At 36.8% G+C, this 27,810-nt stretch overlaps 1 protein-coding gene across 1 annotated transcript in view; it reads left to right on the plus strand.

The window, feature by feature from the left end:
* The window catches only part of CDIN1 (CDAN1 interacting nuclease 1), a gene marked incomplete at its 5' end in the record, with an annotated part of 165,378 nt that overhangs the window by 71,262 nt on the left and 66,306 nt on the right, over positions 1–27,810 (plus strand). The window contains 5 exon segments of the mRNA XM_081327143.1: positions 6,930–7,009; positions 7,369–7,418; positions 15,343–15,410; positions 20,672–20,737; positions 25,477–25,582. Coding sequence (XP_081183269.1) covers positions 6,930–7,009; positions 7,369–7,418; positions 15,343–15,410; positions 20,672–20,737; positions 25,477–25,582 — 370 coding nt within the window.

A 27,810-nucleotide genomic window follows, 5' to 3' on the forward strand; every position in this document is an offset into this window, starting at 1 on the left:
TTTACACCCCATATGACTCAAGTGCACAAAAACACAAAACACAGATTCATAGGCAAATCTATACAGTTATGTACAATATGTGATTTTTAATGTCTATTGAATAGTGTTTAATTGTTCACTCCTATCCATTCAGAAGTAATTCCAATTGACCTTTTCAATATTTCATTTAATCTTCCTTTATTTGAATATTTCAAGAATCCAAAAAGAGGTGAAACTAAAGAAGGGGGGGGGACTACAAATTTGAAGCTGAGGCTTTATATAATTACTTACATGACCAGATGTTTTTCTTAATGCTGGAGTTAGGGTTGTTTTTATTTTCTTTATTTTGATTTTGTTGAGGGCCACAGCTTTTTAGACATATCTGCTCTGTATAATGGGCAGTTGGAAAGGGGACTTAAACAATTAATGCCAGAACACAAGTAAATGGAATCTCTCTTTTCTTCTTTTTTTTAACTTCTTCTAGCATTTTGGATTTTCTCAAGGAAGTATTCTGGAAGGAAGGGGGTGGAAAAATGTGAAAGGAAGGGAGGGAGAGGGGGAAAGAAGAAAGATAAGGAAGGAAGGAAGGAAGGAAGGAAGGAAGGAAGGAAGGAAGGAAGGAAGGAAGGAAGGAAGGAAGGCACTAGCATGCTAGAAAAATGTAGGATGGGACTGAATCAGAAAGGAAAATTTCTGATGTTCCTTCTCTGCTTCCCATAAGGAAACTCAATGGGTGAGCCAGCAGAAAGTCAGTGCTCCAACTGCTCTTTTGCATGCCTTTGGTCATTCTGTTTCTCTATTTAGGTAAGGAAACAATAACACAATGAGACACAGATTGTCTAGTACCCAATAAAATCATGTTGCATTCATTATTATAGTGTGCTTATATAAACAAAATTTTGAGTTTCAAAGTGTATAACATTTTTCACAAAAAAAGATACAAGAAACAATATGACTGATCCAATAGCTTGTGGTTCAGAGAGAAATTTAAGTCATCTGCCACCTGACAATGGACATTTTAAGACTAGTAAATATTGGCCCTGTAACAGGAATGCATTTATGTTTTTGCCAGTCAATATGAAAACTACCCTGTCCTTAACTGGATCAAATGAAAAGATATATATTTCAATATGATTTAATGTAATTCAATAAAAATAAAATAAAATTCAATAAAAATATTTAAAATTAAAAATAGCTTTCATCGGCCTAAAGCAATTTAATTTATTTATTTTTTTATTTATTTAATTAATTAATTTGTATACCGCCCTTCTCCCGAAGGACTCAGGGCAGTGAACAGGGCAATACATAATAAAAAACAAGATACAAAAATTAAAAAGTAATTAAACAGCAATGCCCGTAATAAATTAATACAGATTAAAAAAGTTAAGATCAATTTATAAAACCCAACCCCATCCCATCAGGGCAGGCCAGCTTGTTCAAAAAGGTAGGTTTTAAGATCGCGCCGGAAGGAGCGGAGATCAGGCGCCATCCGGAGCTCGACCGGAAGATGGTTCCATAAATCCGGCGCGCCCACAGAGAACGCCCTCCCCCTGGGGGCCATTTATGTCAATTTATGTCAATTCAAGGGAGTTGCAGATTTTGTCTGGCACATTGGGACCACTCTTTAAAAGTGAGCAGCACCAAGATCTGTTTGGGAGGGGAGGTCAGGTACTGTATAAAGGACCCATCTTATTCCTAATCTATTACCACATTCTGCAACATGAAAAGAGGGGCTAAAATTTTGGCACAGTCTGGTGGGGGGAGCTAGGGGTTTCCAAAGGCAGGCCACATTTCTTGCAATGTTTCCCAACCAAGAAGTTTCCATACTTTTTCTGGTTGATCCAATAAACTCTGCATATTTTTTAAAAAGCCTTTGACAAACTCCTTTTTGAGAAGCTTGTAAACACAATTAATACCCTTGGGGCACACACTCTTTTCATAGATAGCTAGTCAGCTCACAAAAGGGAAACAGCAGAAAAATTCTCAAATTTTCAAATTGGAAGTAATTTCAAAATAGGATTCCTCAAAGATCAAGCATCTACTATTTGCTTATAAAATATTTGGAGTTGGGGTAAACATGAAAATGATGAAATAGTACAAAGAGGTAAATTACCAAAGGGATTGGAGAAAGATCTCTTGAGTCTGAGTGAAAGGGCTTCAGTATAGTATTTACTATACTGAAGCAAATGCTCTGTGATGTACAATGTCCCCAAAGCCCAAATCTCCTAAAGTGTACTATTTTACGAAGTGTACTAAAGAGCCAAAAAAAATTGCAAACCCTCTCCCCTCCCCCCAAATGTTTAGCAATCAAAATGGTTAAATAGGTAAGCTGAGCAATTTGTCCACAAATGAAAGATTATAGTATCTTGGGCATATTAGATTCAACTGACAGTGGTTAAACAGGACATGACAGAGGTATACTCCTAATATACATGTGTGTATCCTATATGTGTAAGTAGTCCTCACTTACCAACCACAGTTGGGATCATTGACTCTGTTGCTAAGAGCCACAGTTGCTAAATGAAAAATCAGATGACTGTTCTGGACTTACAACTGCATTTCGGCCTCTATCATTAAGCAAATCGCCACAATCGTTAAGCAAGATACCATGTGATATGACTTGCAATTTCTCTTCCATGTTCTCCATTAATTCTGTTTGTTGGAAGTCAGTTGTGAAACTCCTAACTGTGGGATGCTACAAAGGTCCTAAATGCAAAGATTGATCCCAAAGCTTTTTTTTTTCAACTGTCATAACTGAATGGTTGCCATCCAAGGCAGTTTGTAAGTGAGAAGTCCCAGTACCTAGTAGCTATGCCTTTGTACCACATTGTTTGCATGCATTATTGAATATTATATATTTATCCAACTTTTGCATAGCTTTAAAATTACATTTTTAAAATTTTAAAATTTTAAATTAGGATAAAAGATAAAAGTTTGAAATAAAGATACAGACTTGAACATTGCAGAAAAGCTTATGGGTATACAGCTTGTTTTGCCTTTAGGTAAGGAAGAAGATTATGATAGATATGCTGATTTAGGAGGCAAAGAAAGTTTTTCTTTGTGTAACCACTATTTTGTAGAGGAGATGAGTACATACAAATTAAATAAACAAATAAGTAAATAACCCATAGTTAAAATGTGGAATTTGCTGCTGACAAATATGGCAATGGCCATCAGCTTAGATACTTTTAAAAAGAAACTAAAGACATTAATAGAAGATAATGCTATCAGGTGTCTATTTTGATAGTCTTTACTATCTTCAGAGTTATGGACGTTGTTGTTGTTGTTAGCTGCGAAGTCGTGTCCGACCCATCGCGACCCTATGGACAACATTCCTCCAGGCCTTTCTGTCCTCTACCATCTTCTGGAGTCCATTTAAGCTCACGCCTACTGCTTCAGTGACTCCATCCAGCCACCTCATTCTCTGTCGTCCCCTTCTTCTATTGCCCTCGATCTTTCCCAGCATTAGGCTTTTCTCCAGTGAGTCCTTCCTTCTCATTAGGTGGCCAAAGTATTTGAGTTTTAGCTTCAGGATCTGGCCTTCTAAAGAGCAGTCAGGATTGATCTCCTCTAGGACTGACCGGTTTGATCGCCTTGCAGTCCAAGGGACTCGCAGGAGTCTTCTCCAGCACCATAGTTCAAAGGCCTCAATTCTTTGGCGCTCAGCCTTTCTTATGGTCCAACTTTCACTGCCATACATTGCAACTGGGAAGACCATAGCCTTGACTATACGCACTTTTGTTGACAGGGTGATGTCTCTGCTTTTTAGTGTGCTGTCTAGATTTGTCATGGCTTTCCTCCCCAGGAGCAAGCGTCTTTTAATTTCTTGGCTACAGTCCCCATCTGCAGTGATCTTGGAGCCCAGGAAAATAAAATCTGTCACTACCTCCATTTCTTCCCCATCTATTTGCCAGGAATTGAGAGGGCCAGATGCCATGATCTTGGTTTTCTTAATGTTAAGTTTCAACCCAAGTTTTGCACTCTCCTTCTTCACCCGCAACAAGAGGCTCTTTAGTTCTTCTTCACTTTCTGCCATTAGAGTGGTATCATCTGCGTATCTTAGGTTGTTGATATTTCTTCCGGCAATCTTAATTCCAACTTTTGATTCATCTAGCCCTGCCTTTCTCATGATGTGCTCTGCATATAAGTTAAATAGGCAGGGCGACAGTATACAGCCTTGCCGGACTCCTTTCCCAATTTTGAACCAATCAGTGGTTCCGTGTCCAGTTCTCACTGTTGCTTCTTGGCCCGCATATAGGTTTCTCAAGAGACAAATAAGATGGTCTGGTACTCCCATCTCTACCATAAATGCCAACTGAATGGATCTTTTAGCTAGTGTTTGATATTGAATGCTGTTCTAGTGTGTCCTTAGCTTGATGCAGGATGATCTTATGTAATTTCCATAGTCACCATACAGCATCTGACTGGCAGCTGAAATCCAATATAATGGATTACAATAGATTTAGGAAGGCTAAACTGTGACTTTCTTCAGAATGTAATGTCATGAAATTGGTACTGTTTAACTGTCCATTTTGTATTTTTTATTTGCCTTTGCTATTGATGAACTGCATAACTAATTAAATCAATCATATTTACAATGGTAAGCATACCTTGACTGGATATTTCTGTTAGAATGCTGCACTTTATAAATTTTATGGAATCATGGTGACAACATTTTTACCTAATCTAGAAGAGTTATAGCTGTGAAAGCTGAATCATCAGGAAGGCCAAAGAAAAATCAATGTCTGTGAATTGTGGTACTGGAAAAAAGAGTTAAGAGTATCTCAGACTGCAAGAATAATAATCATTCAATACTAAATGAAGTAAATCCAGAATGTTCCCTGAGAGCACAAACTATGAATTTAAAATTTAAATAATTTAGATACATAGTGGATAGGCAAGAGTAATCAGGGGGAAAAAAGGCAAACAGAAGACCAGGTCACTACATAATGTTAGTGATGACACAAGCATGAGCTTACAAGACCTCTAAGAAGCAGTTACAAACAGTCCTGGAGAGATGTTGTTCGCCAGGTCATGAAAAGTAACTCAGCAACAAGAACAGTGCCAATGTTGTTGAAAATAGTAATTAATATAGCCACAAGAAAGTATTCAGAGGTGTGAAGTTGCTATAATTTACATTATAATTATGCAGTGGAAATTGTATAATGTTTGTTTATATATTTGAAAAAAATTACATGGTTGCCTAAAATATGAGTTGCTGTGGAAAAAATAGGCAGGAGTATTGGGTGTGTTTCCCACCTTGAGTTTTTATACATACATACGTACATACTTACACATAAAAAACACACATATACATATACACACAGAGACACATACACACACAAAGAAAATAACAGATCTTAAACATTATAAAATAATGTTGTTTTATTGAAACTAAGCAGAAGAAAAACTACCCTCCTAATATTTAAAACCGTATTTCTAATGAGAAGGCTAGACTTGTTTACTGTTATATGATTTCTGACATTTGGGTTTTATTTTAAAAGTATGAAATTCATTCATGAAACTAAAGAAAAAAGTGTTTTCTTGAATTAAAGATGCTTCTCTTTGAAAATGCTCCATTGAAATCCATTTTTCCTTCTTCCTCTGGTACTTGGTGCATATAAATTCTGCATCTTCCTTCTCACTACAATCTGTTCATCTCTCTTCCCTTCCATTTTGTTATGTCTTCTGTGGATTGAGTGTTAAGTCAGATGGTCAGAATTCTGCAAAGGTGCCTCATGTCCTCCAATCATATTTACTTTTCCTCTGAAAGCTACACATAGTACAATAAGTGAATAAATAAGTATTGTATGTAAATAAATAAATAAAAATTTTGTATAAACTTTTGGAGTCGTTATATTGTTTGATTTCAGCAGATTTTTGCATTAGATTGGTCCAGTACCATAGAAAAGCGGGAGAGTTAGGTGTAGGTGTGTGTGTGTGTGTGTGTGTGTGTGTGTGTGTGAGCGAGAGAGAGAGAGAGAGAGATTATAAATAAGCAGTATATTTATTTGTTGCCAAATTCTAACCCCAATACAATTATGTTTATTTTTTGAATGGGCTGTATACATTCATTTGATCATTTTATGGAATTACAATATCACAATTTTTGAGAATCCTAAAGCCTATTGTTAGAAAAGTAATTTAGCTTTGTATATCAATCTTCCCAGAGTCAGCATGGTGTAGTGGTTAGGGTGCTGGTGTAAGAATGGGGAGACCCAGGTTCCAATCCTCCATTGGTACAAAAGCCAGTTGAGTTATTTCTTTTCATCCCTCTTTAAGGCCAGACCACTTTAGATAATGCAGTGATAACTTTGCTGTAAAAACTAGGGGAGTGCAACACAAACCCAGGTGAGTTTACAACCATGCAAGATAAATGCTAAGAAAACAACAACACCCAAAAATGGCTTGAATTCTGAAGCCTCAGACTCCTTCAGCTTCTTCATTTTCAATTACTTTGTGTATTCTGTGGTCCCACCAGTTCTTGCTTGTCAGCAAATGTTATTTCTTACAGGCATTTCAATGTGCCGTTGTTGCTACTTTGTCCTACAATTGTGCATATTTATCCAATTCTGCAGCAGTTAACTAGACGGTCCACTCTTTTTGCTTTGTATGTATTTGTTTTTATTATGGCTCATATACATAATATCATTATATACACATACTTTATACAGAATGTTCCTTGAAGTCAGAAGGGTGTTTCGAAAACTTGCCTCTGTGCAGTACATGTGTGTATGAATGACAAAAACTTTGTTTCCCTCTACTGAAGTACCTTTGAGCTGAATTGTATATGCAAGATTACCAGTCTGTAGTCTGAAAGATATTGATCTGTGGAAAAAAAACTTTATTTTTCATCCCTAAGCATCCCTGTTTTCCCCCATAGGATTAGTGTCATGTTTACAGTAATACTAAGTATCCTTTTTCTTCTTCTTCTTCTTCTTCTTCTGCAGCTTCAAAAACTCTTATGAACAGTCTGCTTCGGGATCCTTCTCAGATTCCAGATGGAGTTTTAGCCAATCAGGTCTATCAGGTGTTTATCACAGTCATCCTTTTTTCAATGACAATGCTGTTCTCAGCCTAGCAGGAATTTTTTTTAAAAAAACCTCATTTAATTGCTGACATCATTATTAGCATTATCATGGAGGCCAACAATGCATAAATAGCAATGCAGTATTTGTGAAGAGAGCATTTTGCTGTCTTATGTATTATTTTTGTAAACATACTATTTCTTATAGAATAAAAGAGATTCAAGTTTCATTTTCCATTGTTCCTTGCAAAAAGCTTTCGCTTCAAAGGTTTTAATTTTGAAGAAACAAAATATTTTTTACGATTAATTATAATAGACCTACACATGCCCACCCTTTTACTACTATTTTTATTTGTCTGCAGTGCATTGTGAATGACTATTGTTATGGACCATTGGTGGACTGCATCAAACAGTATCCTTTCTCATAAAATTTTAGGTGCACAGTTGATGAGCGTAGGCTGTGTCTAGCTGTAACCTGACATAAAGTTCTGCTTTGCAAACCACATATTATGTGCCTTTGTTTTACATTCAATCAGCCACAAGGGGATCACTGCATACCCTGTCTCTTACATTGTTTAACTAATGTCAGATATGCCATATGAAAATTGTCAGTTCAATAGATATACATTTCCTTTGCTTAGATAAAATCCTCTTGCTGTTGGTCACGTGAAATACACAGTCTTGTATTAAATTATTTGTTGTCATAAGTTGCAAATTTTATAAGACATAATAGCTTCTTTGCATTTCCCACGGAAACTCTGATTTAAAATCTAAGAGCAAGAAAATTTGACTTACCACTGTTTTGTCACAATGAAAAAAAGATAATACATAAAAATTATCGTAAGTGGAATTAAGTGTATTCATGGATGAGTGGACTACTTGTAATTCTGTTCAAATTAATTATTTGGACAACCTTTCTGGGAGGTGGTTCTCTTTCATCGCTCTCATACACTGAACAGTCTAGAAAATCTTGATGTTTAAAGAATAAAAATGTTCCTATACAAAAGGGTTTAAAAGTTAATAGTTAAGCAAATTAGCACAAACCTTGTTACTTATTCTATGAGATAAATAAACAGAATATGTTGAAATCATCTACTTTGTATAGTGTTTACAATTATAAAAATGTGAGGGAATCTTAATCTGAAGACATAGTAGTTAAAACATACATAATTCATTAATTTTTGCTCAGAACGAATACATTTTATTAAATATATTTTATTAAATATATTAAATATATTAAATCACCTTTCTACCCATTTCTTTTTCATTTTTAATGGGTTCTTTTGATTCAGTGGGTTAGGACGCTGAGCTTGTCGATCAGAAGGTCGACAGTTTGGCGGGTCGAATCCCGAGTGCCGCGTAGCAGAGTGAGTGCTTGTTACTCGTCCCAGCTTCTGCCAACCTAGCAGTTCGAAAGCACGTAAAAATGCAAGTAGAAAAATAGGGACCACTACAGTGGGAAGCTAACAGTGTTCCATGCGCCTTTGGCGTCTAGTCATGCCAGCCACATGACCACGGACACGTCCTCGGACAAGCGCTGGCTCTTCGGCTTTGAAACGGAGATGAGCACCGGCCCCTAGAGTTGGAAACGACTGGCACGCATGTGTGGGGGAACCTTTACCTTTATTGATTCTATAAATTTATTAAATGAGAATAAAAGTTAATATTATTTTTCCAAAAAGATACATGCTGGTTTACTACAATACATCTCACCATAATTTACAACCACAATAAATTAAAGTTAAAATACAATTTATAACAACCTATGCAAAAGCTTGGTGAAATAAACAGGTTTATTTTTGCCTGTTCTTTCTTTTTTTTTAAGGAACCTAATTTCAATTAATGAATTATTTATTTATTGAATTGTTTGAAACATTTTTGTTAGTTATTTTTTCTGTACCAACTTACAAAAATGCAAGTCACTGGGACATCTGCTCATCCAAATTGCTGCATAATATGCAGCTTTGGCTCTTCCTAACAGATGGAAAAGACTAGTGCATGCTGCAGGACGACTATGCTGAATTTTTTCATTGCTATTAGTGCTTTTTATGATTCTGTATTACTAAAGGAATTTTCACTATCACGTATATTGAACAGGCTAAGTAGCAACGTAACATCTGATCAACCATTTAATATTTGTCTTTAGTAAACCTGTGCTTTATACTTAGTTCTGTATATATTTTGATATTTTGTTAGATAATAAAATAGGAGCAAGTTTGAAGTCTGCCCATGTTTTGGGAGAAGTAACAAAGTTCAGACAGCTTCTAGGTTACAGGCATAATTTGTCTTACTACTGTGCCTCCAAGAAAACGAATTATAGCACAATCTCTTATGCGCTAAAAGCTTCTCTGGTTTTCTCTGACTTAGTCGACAATGTATAGTAGTAAAATATTTAAACATTCAGTTCCTTGATGCCATGAAAGACCTAGACCTATAAGCTAATCACAAAATAAATACATTTTGATAGATTTAGAACTCTAGTCACGGTATAAACCCTACCATATATTTCACACATACTGTACATATCGGGTTTCTGGGCAGAGTTTCTTTGGGGAATGAAAAATGATTCTGGTAAGCCTATCTTTGTTCCAAACTATAGTTAATTAAAGCAATACGATGAGATCGTTGTCTGCTAAATGTGTATCATAGAACACTGACATAGTAGTGTTTTTCTATTGTCATCTCTGTCATAGATAATTAGATATTAGCTGTTAAATTGGGTCAAAGAAGTAGCCCCATGTAGAAATATTTAATGTAAGATTTTCAAAAAGTGGTTGACCGTAGGTTACTAAACATTTAATTATTTCTAACTGTTTATGAAAGATTATTTAAAAATATTTGTTGCTGAATTAGTTGTTAATTTTAAGGCATACAAAGTAGTTTAAAACCAACTTAAAGTTAAGGTTTTTAAAGTATAGTCCTCCTAAGGATTGCATATTGATTTTAAATACAACTATCTAATTATATATGCATGGACTAAAGTATGAAGTCAACATCTTTGAATTGCCAAGAGGCTGTTTTTCAGTAACAGTTTAGATATTTACGGGAAATGAGGCTGCTGGATTGAATGAGCACAAAATGGCTTGTGAAGTTATTTACAAGTTTTGCTCCATTGTCAGGGCCATAATCAATAACAGGTATTACCGTAAACTAAATCTAAGTCTTTTTGTTCACACTGTATTATACACACTGTTTGTAGAATTTATTTTATATTTTTGCTATTATTCATTATCTTTAGTTAATTCTGTCATTATAGCACATTTTGATGCACTACATCAACTTTTCAGTGCCATATTTTTCATGACTTAAAAAATTCAAGTTGTGATAGTTTCTACAAGACAAATAATGATAGCAACAACAATAATATGCAGTTGTAGAAATTGTAGAAAAAGTATAAGATCATAATTGAAAAAAATATTGTTAAAACTTGGAAAAATAATCAACAAAGATACATCCTCTTTCATCATTAATAGTAATATTTGCTACCTATGCATGTATGTATTTATGGCATTATAAAAATCTCATGCAGATTGATTCATTGTGTTAACACACAATAAATAGCTAGAGAACAAGGGAAATCTCTTTTAAGGCAGTAAACATATTTAGAAGTTTGAGATCTTGCTAGGGGTACTATTTATAAACTGACTACCTTGTTGGATACGAATAGTCATATAACATCCATTTTCCAAAACTCAAATTAGGCTCACCCTTCATGGATTACTGCCTTGTCGTGGCGAAGGGGCTTGCGTAATTCAATGAAGCTATGAGCTATGCCGTGCAGGGCCACCCAAGACGGACAGGTCATAGCCGAGAGTTCTGACAAAACGTGATCCACTGGAGAAGGAAATGGCAACCCACTCCAGTATCTTTGCCATGAAAACCCTATGGACAGTACCAAAAGGCAAAACTATATGACGCTGGGAGATGAGCCCCTCAGGTCGGAAGGCGTCCAATATGCTACTGGGGAAGAGCAGAGGGCTAGTACTAGTAGCGCCAGAAAGAATGAAGCGACTGGGCCAAAGCCGAAAGGACGCTCAGCTGTGGATGTGTCTGGTGGTGAAAGGAAAGTCCGATGCTGTAAAGATTTTTTCTCCATAGGAACCTGGAATGTAAGATCCATGAATCAAGGAAAGCTGGACGTGGTCAAACAAGAGATGACAAGACTGAACATCGACATCTTAGGTATCAGCGAACTAAAATGGACAGGAATGGGTGAATTTAATTCAGATGACCATCAGGTATACTACTGCAGGCAAGAATCCCTCAGAAGAAATGGAGTAGCCTTCATAGTCAATAAAAGAGTAGGAAAAGCAATACTGGGATACAATCCTCAAAATGACAGAATGATCTCAGTTCGAATCCAAGGCAAACCATTCAATATCACAGTAGTCCAAGTCTATGCCCCAACCACCAGTGCTGAAGAGGATGAAATTGACCGGTTCTATGAAGCCCTACAGCACCTTATAGAACTAACACCAAAAAATGATGTCCTTATCATCATGGGGGATTGGAATGCTAAAGTAGGAAGCCAAAAGATAACCGGAATAACAGGCAAGTTTGGCCTTGGAGTACAAAATGAAGCAGGGCACAGGCTGATAGAATTTTGTCAAGAGAATACGATGGTCATAGCAAACACTCTTTTCCAACAACCCAAGAGACGGCTCTACACATGGACATCACCAGACGGTCATCACAGAAATCAGATTGACTATACGCTCTGCAGCCAAAGATGGAGAAGCTCTATACAGTCAGTAAAAACAAGACCAGGAGCTGACTGTGGCTCAGACCATGAGCTTCTCCTTGCAAAGTTTAAGCTTAAACTGAAGAAAGTAGGGAAAAGCACTAGGCCACTCAGGTATGAATTAAATCATATCCCTGTTGAATATACAGTAGAGGTGACAAATAGATTTAAGGAATTAGATCTGATAGACAGAGTGCCTGAAGAACTATGGACAGAGGTTCGCGACATTGTACAACAGGTAGCAACCAAAACCATCCCAAAGAAAAAGAAATGCAAGAAAGCAAAATGGCTGTCTGAGGAAGCTTTGCAAATAGCTAAGGAAAGGAGGGAAGCGAAAGGCAAGGGAGAAAAACATAGATATGCCCAATTGAATGCAGAATTCCAGAGAATAGCTAGAAGAGATAAGAATGCCTTCTTAAATGAACAGTGCAAAGAAATAGAAGAAAACAATAGAATAGGGAGGACCAGAGATCTTTTCAAGAAAATTGGAGAGATGAAGGGAACGTTTAATGCAAAAATGGGCATGATAAAGGACCAAAATGGCAGGGACCTAACAGAGGCAGAAGAGATTAAGAAGAGGTGGCAAAATTACACAGAAGAACTATACAAGAATGAGCTTAACGTCCCTGATAATCAAATTGAGGTGGTCACTGACCTCGAGCCAGACATCCTAGAATGTGAAGTGAAGTGGGCCTTAGAAAAGCTGAGCAACAACAAAGCTAGTGGAGGTGACAGTATTCCAGCTGAGCTATTCAAAATCTTAAAAGACAGTGCAGTAAAAGTGCTACACTCAATTTGCCAGCAAATTTGGAAAACTCAACAGTGGCCACAGGATTGGAAAAGATCAGTTTACATTCCAATTCCAAAGAAAGGCAGTGCCAAAGAATGTTCAAACTATCGCACCATTGCACTCATTTCTCATGCTAGTAAAGTCATGCTTAAAATCCTACAAGCTAGACTTCAGCAGTATGTGGATCGAGAACTACCAGAAGTACAGGCAGGATTTCGAAGAGGCAGAGGAACTAGAGATCAAATTGCCAACATACGCTGGATCATGGAGAAAGCTGGGGAGTTCCAGAAAAACATCTACTTCTGCTTCATTGACTATGCTAAAGCCTTTGATTGTGTGGATCATAACAAACTGTGGCAAGTTCTTAAAGAGATGGGAGTACCAGACCATCTTATTTGTCTCTTGAGAAACCTATATGCGGGTCAAGAAGCAACAGTGAGAACTGGACATGGAACCACTGATTGGTTCAAAATTGGGAAAGGAGTCCGGCAAGGCTGTATACTGTCGCCCTGCCTATTTAACTTATATGCAGAGCACATCATGAGAAAGGCAGGGCTAGATGAATCAAAAGTTGGAATTAAGATTGCCAGAAGAAATATCAACAACCTAATATACGCAGATGATACCACTCTAATGGCAGAAAGTGAAGAAGAACTAAAGAGCCTCTTGTTGCGGGTGAAGAAGGAGAGTGCAAAACTTGGGTTGAAACTTAACATTAAGAAAACCAAGATCATGGCATCTGGCCCTCTCAATTCCTGGCAAATAGATGGGGAAGAAATGGAGGTAGTGACAGATTTTATTTTCCTGGGCTCCAAGATCACTGCAGATGGGGACTGTAGCCAAGAAATTAAAAGACGCTTGCTCCTGGGGAGGAAAGCCATGACAAATCTAGACAGCACACTAAAAAGCAGAGACATCACCCTGTCAACAAAAGTGCGTATAGTCAAGGCTATGGTTTTCCCAGTTGCAATGTATGGCAGTGAAAGTTGGACCATAAGAAAGGCTGAGCGCCAAAGAATTGAGGCCTTTGAACTATGGTGCTGGAGAAGACTCCTGCGAGTCCCTTGGACTGCAAGGCGATCAAACCGGTCAGTCCTAGAGGAGATCAATCCTGACTGCTCTTTAGAAGGCCAGATCCTGAAGCTAAAACTCAAATACTTTGGCCACCTAATGAGAAGGAAGGACTCACTGGAGAAGAGCCTAATGCTGGAAAAGATTGAGGGCAAGAGAAGAAGGGGACGACAGAGAATGAGGTGGCTGGATGGAGTCACTGAAGCAGTAGGCGTGAGCTTAAATGGACTCCAGAAGATGGTAGAGGACAGAAAGGCCTGGAGGAATGTTGTCCATAGGGTCGCGATGGGTCGGACACGACTTCGCAGCTAACAACAACAAGAGCAGGGGTGTCAAACTCGCCACATCACGTGATGTGTCACAACATATCACAACTTTTTCCCCATTGCCGGAGCTGGGGTGGGCATGGTTTCAGCATGATGCATCCGGCCCACAGGCCGGCAGTTTGTCACCCCTGCTCTAGAGGTACTACCAGATCTGGGCTTCAAAGACTCAAACAACCACAAAGTGGTTGAGCTATATAACAAGGAAACAATTGTTTAACCATATATTTGCAGCTCAGATCTAGTGCCATTTACTTCGCCACCCAATTTCATTTGTTTCAGGAAGCCAATATAACCACACTGTCTTTTTTTTCTGGACCAGTAAACATGTCAAGCGAAGCACTAGGTTCTAGCCTCCCAAGATCAGTAATGATAGCGATTGACATCTTTCCTCATAGCACGCTGGCTTTTTATTTTTTGGAAAAATATCAAACTACCATAGAAAAAACAGAAATCATTTATGGAGGGCATCTCATAGGGACCATTTTGCCTACCAAAAACAAGGTAAGTATAGCATTAACTAAATACTGATGAACTCCCCAAAGCAATATCTATTTATATTCATTACCCAGATTCCAAGAAAAATGCATCAAATGTTTTACACCATCTCAAAAGTGAGATTCGTGCCATCATTACTAGATTTACTTTTCTCAGAATTCATTAAATTGTGCAAGAAATCCAACAAATATAGTTAACAACTTTCTTCAAAATTCTTGACATTTTCTAGTTTTTGTTTCCCTCAGAAAAAAAATCTATCCTCTGGATTTACAGAAAGCCTTGTAAAGCATTAATGCAAGATACCTTGAAATTAGTTCTGCCAAATAAAAGAAACACCAAGGCAATTATGATGAAATGATTGCAAACAAGTGGGAATTATTATCTTTGAATTCTGAAAAAAAATTATTTGTCATGTTTCATTTCTAACAGTCTAAAAAAGTTTATCTTGTTTACATCTTATCCCATTCTTCTTCAAGACACTTTATGAAATGTCTTGTTTACTCTTATAGCAATTCCTTGAGGAAAAGTTGAATTTAAAAATGGGTGTGAAACAAAGGCACTATATTATATTTGGATTTTTTAAAAACTCATCTGGCATTAACTAATTGTATAATATTGACTAGAGATATCTCACTGCTTCATAGTAATCATAGAGACTCACCAGTCTGGCTGAATGTGTATAGGAGAAGATTATCTCATAGCAGGCCTTAATAGTCCGATTCCATCGCCTCCTCCAATATCTTTAATTTTCTTGTTTGTAGACTGACAATTGGTTATTAAAATGCAAAGTTAATTCTGTTTTAGCCAGCACTCAATTCTAGATCATTATAGTCTACCACAAAAAGCTATGCCATTGTAAAATCAAGTTTTATATCAAATTGGGGAACATATTTCTTTAATGGAAAATTATCAGTGCAATTGGATATGAGCATGAAGTCTTACTGCAAGAAATGCTTCTGGAGAGAAATATATCATTTTTAGGTAAGCTTTTATATTATAATCTAATACCTAAATGTTGGAAATCTCAGTAATTATTTCCAAAAAAGTCTCTAAAGATATCCTGTATATTTAATAGTAAAGAGAGACTAAGAAATGATTGATGCAGTGCATGTTATCTTTTATCGATTTAGACCTGAGCAGGAACTCTGTTATCTAATACCTTATACTGCATGTGCACAAGCAAGTAATTAATATTTTATAGAATAAGTAGCTGGGAAAATGCTTTAATATCAGTTGTTGTATTACTTTTGGTGTCATGAGATATTAGCCATAGTCTAGGTCTTAGGAGACCTAGAAGGAAATATAAGAAATATTAGCTTTATAATGCTTCATGTATTAAATCTCTACATGAGGGATTCACTAGTTTCTTTAGAAGTTTATTTCCTTTTTTTACAGTATATTAAACCTTCCTGCATTGTATTGTTAGTCAGAATTATATTAAATGATAATATATGTAAGGATAGTATTACGGTTAACACTTCCATGCATTGGTTATTATTACTTAAAGGAACATTTGTCTTAAAGCACGATACATTTCTCATTCTTCAGAAGTGATATGTGGAATGATGGCATCTCAGTATGAAAAAGTCTACTTTAATCATGAAGGCTTCGAAGCAAAAGTTTAAATACAACCAAAGCCTAAATAATAGGAAAACTATTTTAAAGCAAAAATACATAATTACAGCAGCTGTGATCCACTCTGTTTCTGTAATAACAAGACTAAGAATATTAGGATGAAATTTTGTATTTTTTGTATTTTAATTCCATTTATATCCCGCCCTTCTCCGAAGACTCAGGGCGGCTTACAAGCTTAGCAGTAGCCTTCATTCTATGTATATGCCTGCTTATTAGGGCTTTCACACACACACCCAAGCGGCATTATTACAAAGTCAGCTTAATTGCCCCCAACAATCTGAGTCCTCATTTTACCTACCTCGGAAGGATGGAAGGCTGAGTCAACCTTGAGCCTGGTGGGACTCGAACCTGCACTAATTGCAGGCAGCTGGTGTTACTTAAGGAGGCATTAGCCCACTGCTCCACCAAGAATAACTATGAGATACTAATAGCAGGAGTGAAACAAAGAGCAACAGCACATCTCTGCATAATCACCTTAAAACCATTACTTTTTATTATTTGTGCAGAAGACATCTATTCCTTAGCTATATTCTTACAATTTTCTAATGAAGACAGAAACCAAGTTTGATTTAAATAAATTTGTTTAGTCAAATTGTTAAGGATAACTTAAACATATGATACTGTTAGATAAATTCTATAGCAAAATATACAATCTTGTAAAAAAAAACCAAACACATTCATTCTGAATTCATGAAATTAATGTTATAGGTTTACTAATCACTTGCATTCAGAAATATATCCTTTTATTTACATTATTTTTTACTACAAAGAATGCAAGAAGATATTTTATGTTGAAGTACAATAAAGAAAAGTATTAAGCCAGTTGGGTCATTCCATCTACACCTTAAGCATTCAGGGAAATACAAAGCTATAATTAGTTTATCCTTGGTGAAATAATGGAAATTAGTAAACAGTTTAAATAAGATCAATTCTTCCTCACAAACCACGGCATGAAAGACCTAAACATATTTTAAGCTGCTGGAAGTTTCAGCTAGAGAACTATTAGCTAATGCAACAACCTTTCAAAATTGATTCCAATAATATACCAAATACATTTTTCAAAATACTTTTCTGATTTCCTTGTATTCCATAATAACATGTGTCTAAGTAGACAGAGAACAGGCAGATAAAACTGCCCAGACTCTTTCTCTTCTATGTCTTTAGTGATCAGTAAAAAAATAAGAAATATTTTTGGCCATTGTTCCTACCAAGTAATACTGACAGGAATCTTACCAAATGGAGGAAGAGCCTCAGAAGATGGGTGTAGATTCATTGATAAGATGCCCTATGCTGACTTCCATTGAGGCGTGACGGGTGCAGAAAGATGGGGCTCCGTCTTCCACATTCGATTTCGCCCTGCTGGGGACCCTAAAAAGGGTCAAAAGTTGCCCCAGAGAAGCGACAAAGGAGGGGACCCTCATCGATCGCCGAGGGGCAACAGCCCTTCCGCTGGATCCGAGGAAGCCCCTCAAACTGGCAGGGGAAAGACTGGCTACATTCCTGTGCCAGTCAGAAGCTGCTGACAACCGAAGATAAGCACTAACTAGCAATTTTTGAGCAACATGGATGGAACTGGGTGAGACTTTATCCTCTTTTTATGACCTTAATACTGTTCTCCTGGAAAATAGAATGCCCAAAGCAAAGAATCCTCCCCGATGAGAGAGGGAAGGGAAGTTTTTGCCCTGCTCCCTCAGGAAAAGAAAAGCAGCAAATTAATTTTTTTTTTGGGGGGGTGAATAGAGAAAACTACAAAATCAATTTAGAATTAATACAGATGTATAGCTTTGAAATTTGGGGACTAAAAGTACCTTTGAGACTTTTTTTTAGAAAAGATATTTGAAAATCTGTAAAATAGACTTGGATTTGGAAAGCTGGAAGACAGTGTCAACGACATCTAGTGGTGAATCACGGCACTACAATTTATTATGCTTAAAGGAAACTTGGCTTGAAGCCCAGACTTAGATAAGACTCTTTGTTGTTCCTGGAAAATTTCACTTTTGCAGACTGCAGCTAGGAAAAGGGAGAAAAAAAAACTCTTGGGCTGCTTATCTGTGTTGGGGACCCTATTGGACTATAAAGACTACATACAAAAACAAAATGGGTGTTTCATACTTAGCCTTAAATGGTAAAAAACCATATTTAACACTTGTCTCTGAAGCCCCCAGAGTGATATACCAACAAGAAAATGTTAATGAATCTCAGAAAGAAATTCTATGTTGAAATCAATCCAAGAGTCAATTGTTTTATTTCATGAGACTAAAAATAATGCAAATGAGATAATTTTCTAACCTAAACTTACAAAGAAGAAACTAGTAACCCAGCAAATTAGAACAAACAGATCCAAAGATGGAGTACCTAAAGAAAGGAATTAATAGACAGATACAGACAAATGAAAAAATAGAAGAATTCTCTGATAAATTGAAAGATAAAAAGGACAAGTATAAAAAGTGGAAAGAGGGGCACATAACTAAGGCAGAATATCAGCAAATAGCCCAAGCCTGCAAAGATGAAGTGAGGAAAGCTAAGGCTCAAAATGAACTAAGGCTTGAGACCAAAGTCAAAAATAACAAAAAAAGCTTCTTTCAACATGTAAAAAACAAGAAAAAAGTTAAGGAAATGATTGGTCCATTAGTGGGGGAAAGTGGCAAGAAGGTGACAAGCAACAGGGAGAAAGCAGAACTATTTAACTCATTTTTTGCATCTGTCTTTACACAAAGGGAAAAAACAGTCCAACCTATCAAAAACAGTGCCATAAAAAACAGAATAGAAACACAAGTTAAGATAGGCAAGAAAATGATAAGTGAGCAACTGTCCAGTCTAGACGAGTTCAAATCACCAGGACCAGATGGATTACACCCCAAGGTTCTCAAGGAACTGGCAGATGTGATCTCAGAAACTGGAGCACTGGGGAACTACCAGAGGACTGGAAAAGAGCTGATGTAGTTCCCATCTTCAAAAAAGGAAAATAAATGGATCCAGGAAATTACAGACCTATCAGCCTGACCTCAATACCTGGGAAGATTCTGGAAAAGATAATCAAACAACAAATCAGTGAGCACCATCCTAGAGGCAAACAAAGTCATTACTAAAAGTCAACATGGGTTTGTCAAATACAGATCATGCCAGACAAATCATATTACATTCTTTGACCAAGTGACAAAACTAGTGGACCAGAGGAATGCTGTAGATATAATTTACTTGGACTTCAGTAAGGCATTTGATAAAGTAGATCACAACCTACTACTTGATAAGATAGAAAAATGTGGGTTAGATAGCATTACCACCAGATGGATTCGTAGCTGGCCGACAGGCCGTACTCAGCGTGTGGTCCTCAATGGAACCGCATCTACATGGAAGGAAGTGTGTAGTGGGGTGCCCCAGGGCTCTGTTCTGGGCCCAGTGCTCTTCAATATCTTCATTAATGATTTGGATGAGGGGATAGATGGGGAACTCATCAAATTTGCAGATGACACCAAGCTGGCAGGAATAGCCAATACTCCAGAAGATAGGCTTAAGATACAGAAGGATCTGGACAGACTCGAACACTGGGCACTATCTAACAAATTGAAATTCAATGGTGAAAAAAGTAAGGTTCTACATTTAGGCAGGAAAAATCAAATGCATAGGTATAGTATAGGTGGTACCTTGCTCAATAGTAGTAACTGTGAGAGGGATCTTGGAGTCTTAGTAGACAATCACTTCAATATGAGCCAGCAGTGTGCTGCAGCTGCCAAAAAAGCCAACACAGGGCTAGGCTGCATTAACAGAGGGATAGAATCAAGATCAAGTGAAGAGTGGATCAAGGAAGCACTGGATGGTGTAGTATTATAACTAGACTGAGAAAGTTAATATATACCACTGAATTACCAATGGACCTAGACAACACATTGTTTATTAAGTACTCATGATCGTAAAATTAGAAAATTAATAAAAGATGTATTAAAAAAAGAAATTTAAAAAAACTGACAACAGAAGAAGGAAAAAAATGCCCTATGCTACAAATCTTTCCTTTCATAACAACCCCTTGATTTATGCCTATTGAGTAGGAGATGTGGGGAGTGGGGAGAGAGATTGTGAGGGAATATACAATTTTGGGAAGTCAGCTTATTAAAATTTCCTTCTATCAGTGTAGTGTTTGAAGTCATTCCAAGAACTCTGGGATAACATCTGTATCTAAGTTGTATAATAATTTTTGAGTGAACACTGAAATACTAATTTCTAGTGAAAATCTAGATTATGATAAAGGTATATCATGTCTTCCTTGCAGAAGCACTAGAGGTTTCTTAAAAATATATGCAGGAGTTTCAGTCAAGTAAAATATTTCTTTATTTTGAACATTTTTCAGTAACAAAGTACAATATGACAGGTTGAATTAATGATGTCTATAATGAAGGCATAAAAATGCAGAGATAGCAAAGAAGTGTTTTTAGATTCATGTTTCAGGTTTACCAAGAAGGTTCATTTAAACTGACACAGCATTGAATGTATTAGAAGGATATGTATGAGTGCATTAGCAATTCTTGTACCTTTGTTCAAAAGCAAATTAATTGTTCTTCTATCAGCTAATAGAATAATACTATTGTTTATATCATCTATTCTCTCTATAGCTGAAGATCAGTTACGTGCAAAGGGTTATGACAAAACACCAGACTTCATTTTAGAAGTTCCAATTGGTAAGTCCATAATGTTTTTTTGTTTTTCTAATTGAATTGTTTATATTAAATGCTAGCAATCTTAGTAGAATTATTCAAGGTATGTTTTAATCATAACCTTGAAGATATGCACAGTAGTGAACCAGTTCCATTAAGAATTTATTATGGGAAATGATCTGTTTGAATGCAGTTGATTGTACATAATAAAGTAGACCCTTATTCATGAACAAACGGATTATAGATTTTGTCTTTAAAATTTGTAGAGTTCTTTGTTGGATAAGAAAAATATTTTAAGACTTCACTGTCGAGATAGTCTTCAGCCAAATTTTTGGATTTGCTGCAGAAATAATGTCCAAATATAGTAATATACAATATATTCATTATTTTTATCTCTTAATAAAATTTATATAGCTGCCCATATCACAGAAAACTACTCTGAGTGGTGTAGAACAATCCAGTAAAACATTAAAAATATAAAACAGTTATTATCCAAATCATTATATAATACTTATTTAAAATTTTACATTTATCACCATGGTGCTAATGATAGACTGCATTACAGAAACCAAAAAAGCTCCCTTAACTGGTAGTTAGATCAAAGACATTCAGTTGCATTCCACTTACCAAAAATTCCCATATTTCTCTGTGGTGATTCGTTGGACCAGACTCTTACATACAGAAGAGAATTCCAAAGCTAATAGAAATGTATGTAGGTACTGACAATTTATAGCTACCAAATCTACAAGAGTAACCCTAGGCAATGTATAGATAGTAAGAAAACAGAAAAATAATAAAAGTTTCTGTTGCTGTCTCCATAATATAACACAAGCTTGAGGTTGAAAAATCATTCCTCCTCTAGTCAAAAAGACTACAGTATAACTAAACACAGGGCTCATTTAAGCTAGCCCAAATGCCTGCAGAGACATCCAAGTCCAATAGTGTCAAAACTGTTCAAACCTCTGAAGGGATGTTATTCCACAGAACAGAGGCTGTAGACAGAGAAGGAATGACGGATCAGAGCATGCCAATCCAGCTGATTTTGATGGGGCAAACAGAAACAATGGAAGACAAGTGATCTTACAAATAACCTGGCCTTGAGCCACATAGGGTTTTGCAGATGATAAATTGGACCTAAGAGCCAATAGCTTGCTGAACAGAGGTGCTACATGGAGGTCTTGAAAAATGCCCAAAGCTGTCCAGTCAAGTTTTGGGGGAGAAGTCTCTTTTAAAGGCATTACACTAAATTAGTCTAGCTCAGCTTTCTTGCAGGATCTTATTTTCTGCTTGCTTATTTATTATGTGTGTGTGTGTGTGTGTGTGTACATATATACACATACATATATATATGTATACAGACAGACAGACATGTATAGATAGATATGTATAGATAAATACGTATAGATAGATAGATTCCTTTAAGAATCTGAGGCCAGCGTTTATATTTTTCCCACATTAGGTTTTTCTTCAAAAGAATCTTGTAAGTGAGAGTTCAAATCTAGGACTCCCTGGCCATATATAAATACAGTGAACACTACATTATTGTTCCAGTATGATTTGCTTGAAAATGTATATCATCTTCCAGAATCTACTCTGCAATTTCTAGATTGTCATCTGAGATGTGAAATACAGCTTCTAACATCACGATAGTCTTGCAATGAGGAAAACACTTGCAGAATGAATAAATAAATGCTTAAATAGTTATAAATTAATCAGTGTGATGAGACAATCAACATGTCATAAAAACAAGTAATAAATGATGTAATGCCGCTTGGGGTGTGTGTGAAAGCCCTAATAAGCAGGCATATACATAGAATGAAGGCTACTGCTAAGCTCCTGAGTCTTCGGAGAAGGGCGGGATATAAATGGAATTAAAATAAAAAAAATAAAAATAAAATACAGCTTCATTACCTAAACTTGGCTTTCCACCAAAACAGACTGTACACTTTTTCCTAGTATAAAGAGTGATTCTATACAACTGCAACAGAAAAAACTGCAAAACAGGAAGTGCTTATTTCAGTATACCTTATTACTTATTTTCTGGAGTTCTCATTCTTTTTTGTTAGTTATGATGCCAACTACCTTTACAGCGATTGTGATACCCTATCCCTTAGCTTTTTCCTCTGAATATCTTTTATATCTATTTCTAAAGTTCCTGTGATTCTTGGGCCTCAAACTTATTTTTCACAGTTCTGCATCTCCTTTCAGTGGAAGGGTTTTTCAGATTTGATTACTATAAGAAGGGAAATTTGCATAACATTTGAGGAAGGAAGATGTAACTGTCCAGACAATGACTCTCTTGACTGGAGCAAGAAAAGAAGCATTCTCTCCTCCCACCTGCTTCATCTGCCTCCCCCCCCACACACTTTTTTCTCTCTCTCTCTCCGCTGCATACAGCTTAGTTTCTATGTTACCAATCTTCGCCTATTCATTTCTGTCTTTAAATCTACCTGTTTCTATTTTCCTCTCCTCGTCTCCTCCAGTTCTATAGCAATAGCACTGATATATCACTTCATAGTGCTTTACACCCCTTTCTAAGCAGTTTACAGAGCCTATTGCTTCCAACAAACTGGCTCCTCATTTTACCGACCTCGGAAGGATGGAAGGCTGAGTCAACCTTGAGCCCTTCAGAATCGAATTCCAGGAATGAGCAGTGAATTAGCCTGCAGTACTACATTTTAACTGCTGTACCACAATGGCTCTGTGTTCTTAATCTCTGCAGATTTCATCCCTCTTGTACTTTTCTCTCCAGATTTCCAAACATGGTATTTTTCAAAACCCTTCCTCAGTAAAACATTTCACCAACTTTTTTTTAAGTCAACTTAATTCATGACATCGGGATTAATTGAATAGGAAAGGATCACATTTTGGAGAAAGTTGAGGAATTAATGACAGGACTTACTATTTGACAATTATTATTTTTTAAATCCATTATGATGCAAATTTTGCTGTGTTAAAGCATATATAGGTAGTCCTCAATTTACGACTTGTTGTTTAGCCACCATTTAAAGTTATGACGGACCCTCCCACCAAAAAGCTAGTTACAATCCATTTTCAAAGTTATGGCCACTACAATGTCCCTGAAGTCATTCACACTTACAATTTACTGTAGGAATGCTACAGTCCCCCCCACATCTCCTCAGCCATCTCACCCTATCCCAGCCCAGCCACTCAGCTATATAAGGGATTGTCAAGCTAACTGCAGAGATTATCAGCACACACAAGGCTGTTGCAGCTTACAGACCTTGGGTTTGCTTCATACCCAACCAATCAACCATCCATGCAGGACTTGGCCTGCTCCTCAGCCATCTCCAGGACCCAGCAGCTTCTGAGAGAGGTGCCCAACCAAAGTGAGGGTCAGCTTTCCTACAGAGGCAGCATCATGTTATTCTGCAAGCACGTGCTATTGTCCCGATCCTGTAGGGAGGCTCCATTTTTAAAACCTTTTAGAGCCTTACCAAAAGCCAGTAGGGTTAAGGCAAATATAATTTCTATCTGGGTCTGAATCCTGACTGAAAAGGCACCAGATAATTCACTTCTTCCAAATTGATGAAGTTCTGTTTGAAAGTGACAGAACATGCAATCAAGATGTGCTCCTTGTGATTGGAGACTAAAATGCCAAAATTGCAGTTTGGAAATTGTAGTTGGACTATGTGGCTTAAGAAACCAAACTGAAACAGGAGAACAACTTATCAATTTCTGCCACTATAATGATTTCTTCATAGCTAACACCCAAAAAACCCCAAAATGACCCTTCTATACATGGACATCACCAGATGGAGTACCTACAAATTAAAAAAAGGTGAAGAACTCATTTAGAGCATCAAAAATATGGCCAGGTGCTGAAGAAGCAAGATAGAAAAAGAATTGAATTTTTTTAACTGTGTCATTGGAGAAGACTCCTGAAAACATTATTGTGGATACTAATAGTAATAAAAAAAATGATAAACAATTAACCTAGAGTTCACCCTGAAGACCCAAATACCATGCTCACATTATGATACTTCAAATACATTATGTGAAGACATAGCTCTCTGGAGAAGTCTCCAATGCTGGGAAAGGTAGAAAAAAGGGAAGAGAAATACCAATAGAAAGGTAGATGGGATCAGTTACATGGTAATGTATGTATGTGGTCACCAAGAGTCAACATCAACTTGATAGCATATAATCAGTCAAAACTATCAATGCCCTAATGCAAATAGTTCAGCAATGTGAAAACAAATGCTGAGTGAGATCCTTTCTTCTTCCACATATTTAAATGAACTAAATCCTACAAAGGGCAGTACTTCTGAAGGAAAGTATTCTTTTCTCATTATTTTTTGTCATTGTAATACAACTTCAAACATAATGAAGTAGACATTTGTTTGTTTATTCATATGTTTTCTCACATATTTAGTTTATCTCTAAATAAATACATACTCTTAAAGGTTAAATATGTTTAACATAGATGTATGTCTGTGTTAAAGAGCTAGGCCATGGCTATTCAATCTTTTGGCTTCCCTAGACTGCATTGAGTGAAGAGGAATTGTCTTGGACCACATATGCAATTTAAAGTTTATGATCTTGTGGGACTGCATTATCAGCTGTCCACAGTTACCTGTGGCCTAAGGGCCACAGGCTGGACATGCCTAATCTAGGCTGTCCATTTCGGTAAGTTTTAATGAACAATTTTATCTGAGCAATTTTATTTTTGTCTTAATTTTCTGTGATTCTAAGAATTGTTTAAAAATCTCAAATTGCCATGCATTTTTTTTTCTTTTTAGCTGTAGAAGGTCATATCATTCATTGGATTGAAAGCAAAGCCTCTTTTGGTGATGAATGCAGCCATAAAGCCTACTTAAATGACCAGTTTTGGAGCTACTGGAACAGGTATAGCTTCATTTTTATGGGCTATAGACAATATAACTTTGGTACAATACATTTTTAAATACAAAAAACTCCCTCCTCCCCCTCCCCTCTCCCCAACCTTCCCCTACCCTCCCCTCCCCCCTCCCCAACTTCCCAGAGCTGAATACAGGGTATAATAATACAAACATAAACTAAAATATGCTAATAACAAAAATAACATATTAAGTTCTATCGGACTTTAACTCTTCATAGTCATAATATTAATAAAGTAACAAATGACTAATCATACATCATAAAAATCCACTACTTATTCAAATGCTAAATGAAACTTTTTAGTCCCATATTTATTCTGAATATATTCAATCCATCTTCTCCATTCCACAATATATCTCTGTTGTGATTGATCTTTCAAATATGCCGAAATCTTTGCCATTTCCGCCAAATTGGAAACTTTCAAAGTCCACTCTTCTATAGTCGGCAATTCCTCCTTCTTCCAGTATTGCGCAACTAAAAGTCTTGCCGCCGTGATTAGATTCAACATCAACTTAGTATCTATCACTGTAGTATCTGTTGTTCTGTACCAGCCTGCTACCGGCCTTGCAGAAAGGCAACCCCTGTACAAACGGCAGAGGCTGGAGAGCGTCTGAGGCTGGAAAACGTCTGCCAAGATTTATTACACAAACAAGCAACAAAACATGAAACAAGATACCGGAACTTTGATCCTCAAACGGAGCGGTTGCTTTCTGCAACCAGCCCTTCCCCAAACACTCCCTTTATTAGAGTTCAGGGCGTGGCCTCCCTGTGCCTCCTTCCGAGGAGTCCCACAGCCTTTCTCTGCTTGCTCCTGCTTGACTGCCTCCTGCGTCGGGCGTCCTTGAACAGGGCCAGCTGTGGGTCATCATCATCCGCACTGTCGGGCTCGCGCAGCTGAGAAGAGAGGCCTGGCTGGGGGCTCTGCGAAGCCTCCAAGCCATCATCAGCAAGTTCGTCTTCAACACCCTCCTCCTCCCCCTCGTCTGAGTCATCCGAGTCATCCGACCCGGCTGCCGGACCCACAGGCTGACCCTGAATCACAACATCTGTAATAATACCCAATAAAAACAATTGCGGGGAAAACTTTATCCTTTTCTTAAATATCTTTTGCATATTGCACCAAATTTTAATCCAAAAAGCTTTAACATTTTTACAAGTCCACCATTATAACTTTGGTATTATTGTCAATGTTAGTACATTGTGCTTGTTTATTTCATCTTGCCAGACAAGAAAAGCAGGATATAAATTTTGAAAAGAACTGAAATTATTGTCTTTGCTATAATTACTATATTCTGGTTAGCACTACATTATAGAGCTAATATATGGTGCAGCGTAACCCATTTTTGAAAACATAAAAGGAATTAGCAGATTCCTAAATATAAGCTTACAGTTGGACCATGAGGGATTGTTTTTTTTGTGTAATATTGAGTAAGGCTATTGGCCCCTGTAGCATAGCACCATCTAATGTGAATAGCGCCAGATCTTCAATTTCTCCATTACTGACTTGATCCTAGTGCTGAAATTTAAGATCCTGACAGGTTAGGAGTAGAGAAACTACAGATTGAATATATGCATCTACCTGGATGCTTTAAACTTTTGATGTGTTATTCAGGTTTAATATTTTTGCTTCTTATTTTATATATGTACAAGAAGAATGGGCAACACATCACATTTTCAACAGGTCATGAGCATGAACATTGCATCTATTAATTCCTCCTTAAGGAGCTCTATCTTTACTAGAACTAGGTGGTTACACCATTCCAGGAATATGTATACATTTGCAGGAAGCACCAAGTGTTTGCGACATAGTGCTTTGGAATGGGTGTGGGAACATTGTTGGTATTTCTTAACCTCAGATACATAATTTCCTGGGATTCTACAGTTATTGTATGAGGTGAAGAAAAGATTCAACTTCTTCAAAAATACACCAACAGCATACTTATCCGTCTCAAATAGCTTTTGCGACAAATCCATAGAGTTGTACATATCTAATAGATAGTATCAGAGGTGCATGATAATGTAATTCACTGTAGTTAAATTTACTTACAAAATTGTCCTTTTTGATATTCTGTATTAATAAATGAATGCATTTATGTAATCAAACACCTTACTATGTAGCAACTACACTGTCACTAAAACCTTGCAGTATATAAAGATGTATTCAGTTTGCATATATTTCTTGTCTGTACATCAGTTTAGAGTGTCTTAGATTGTAT

This window comes from Vipera berus, assembly GCF_964194415.1.
Source record: "Vipera berus genome assembly, chromosome: 1".
In the NCBI taxonomy this organism is placed as follows: Eukaryota; Metazoa; Chordata; class Lepidosauria; order Squamata; family Viperidae; genus Vipera; species Vipera berus.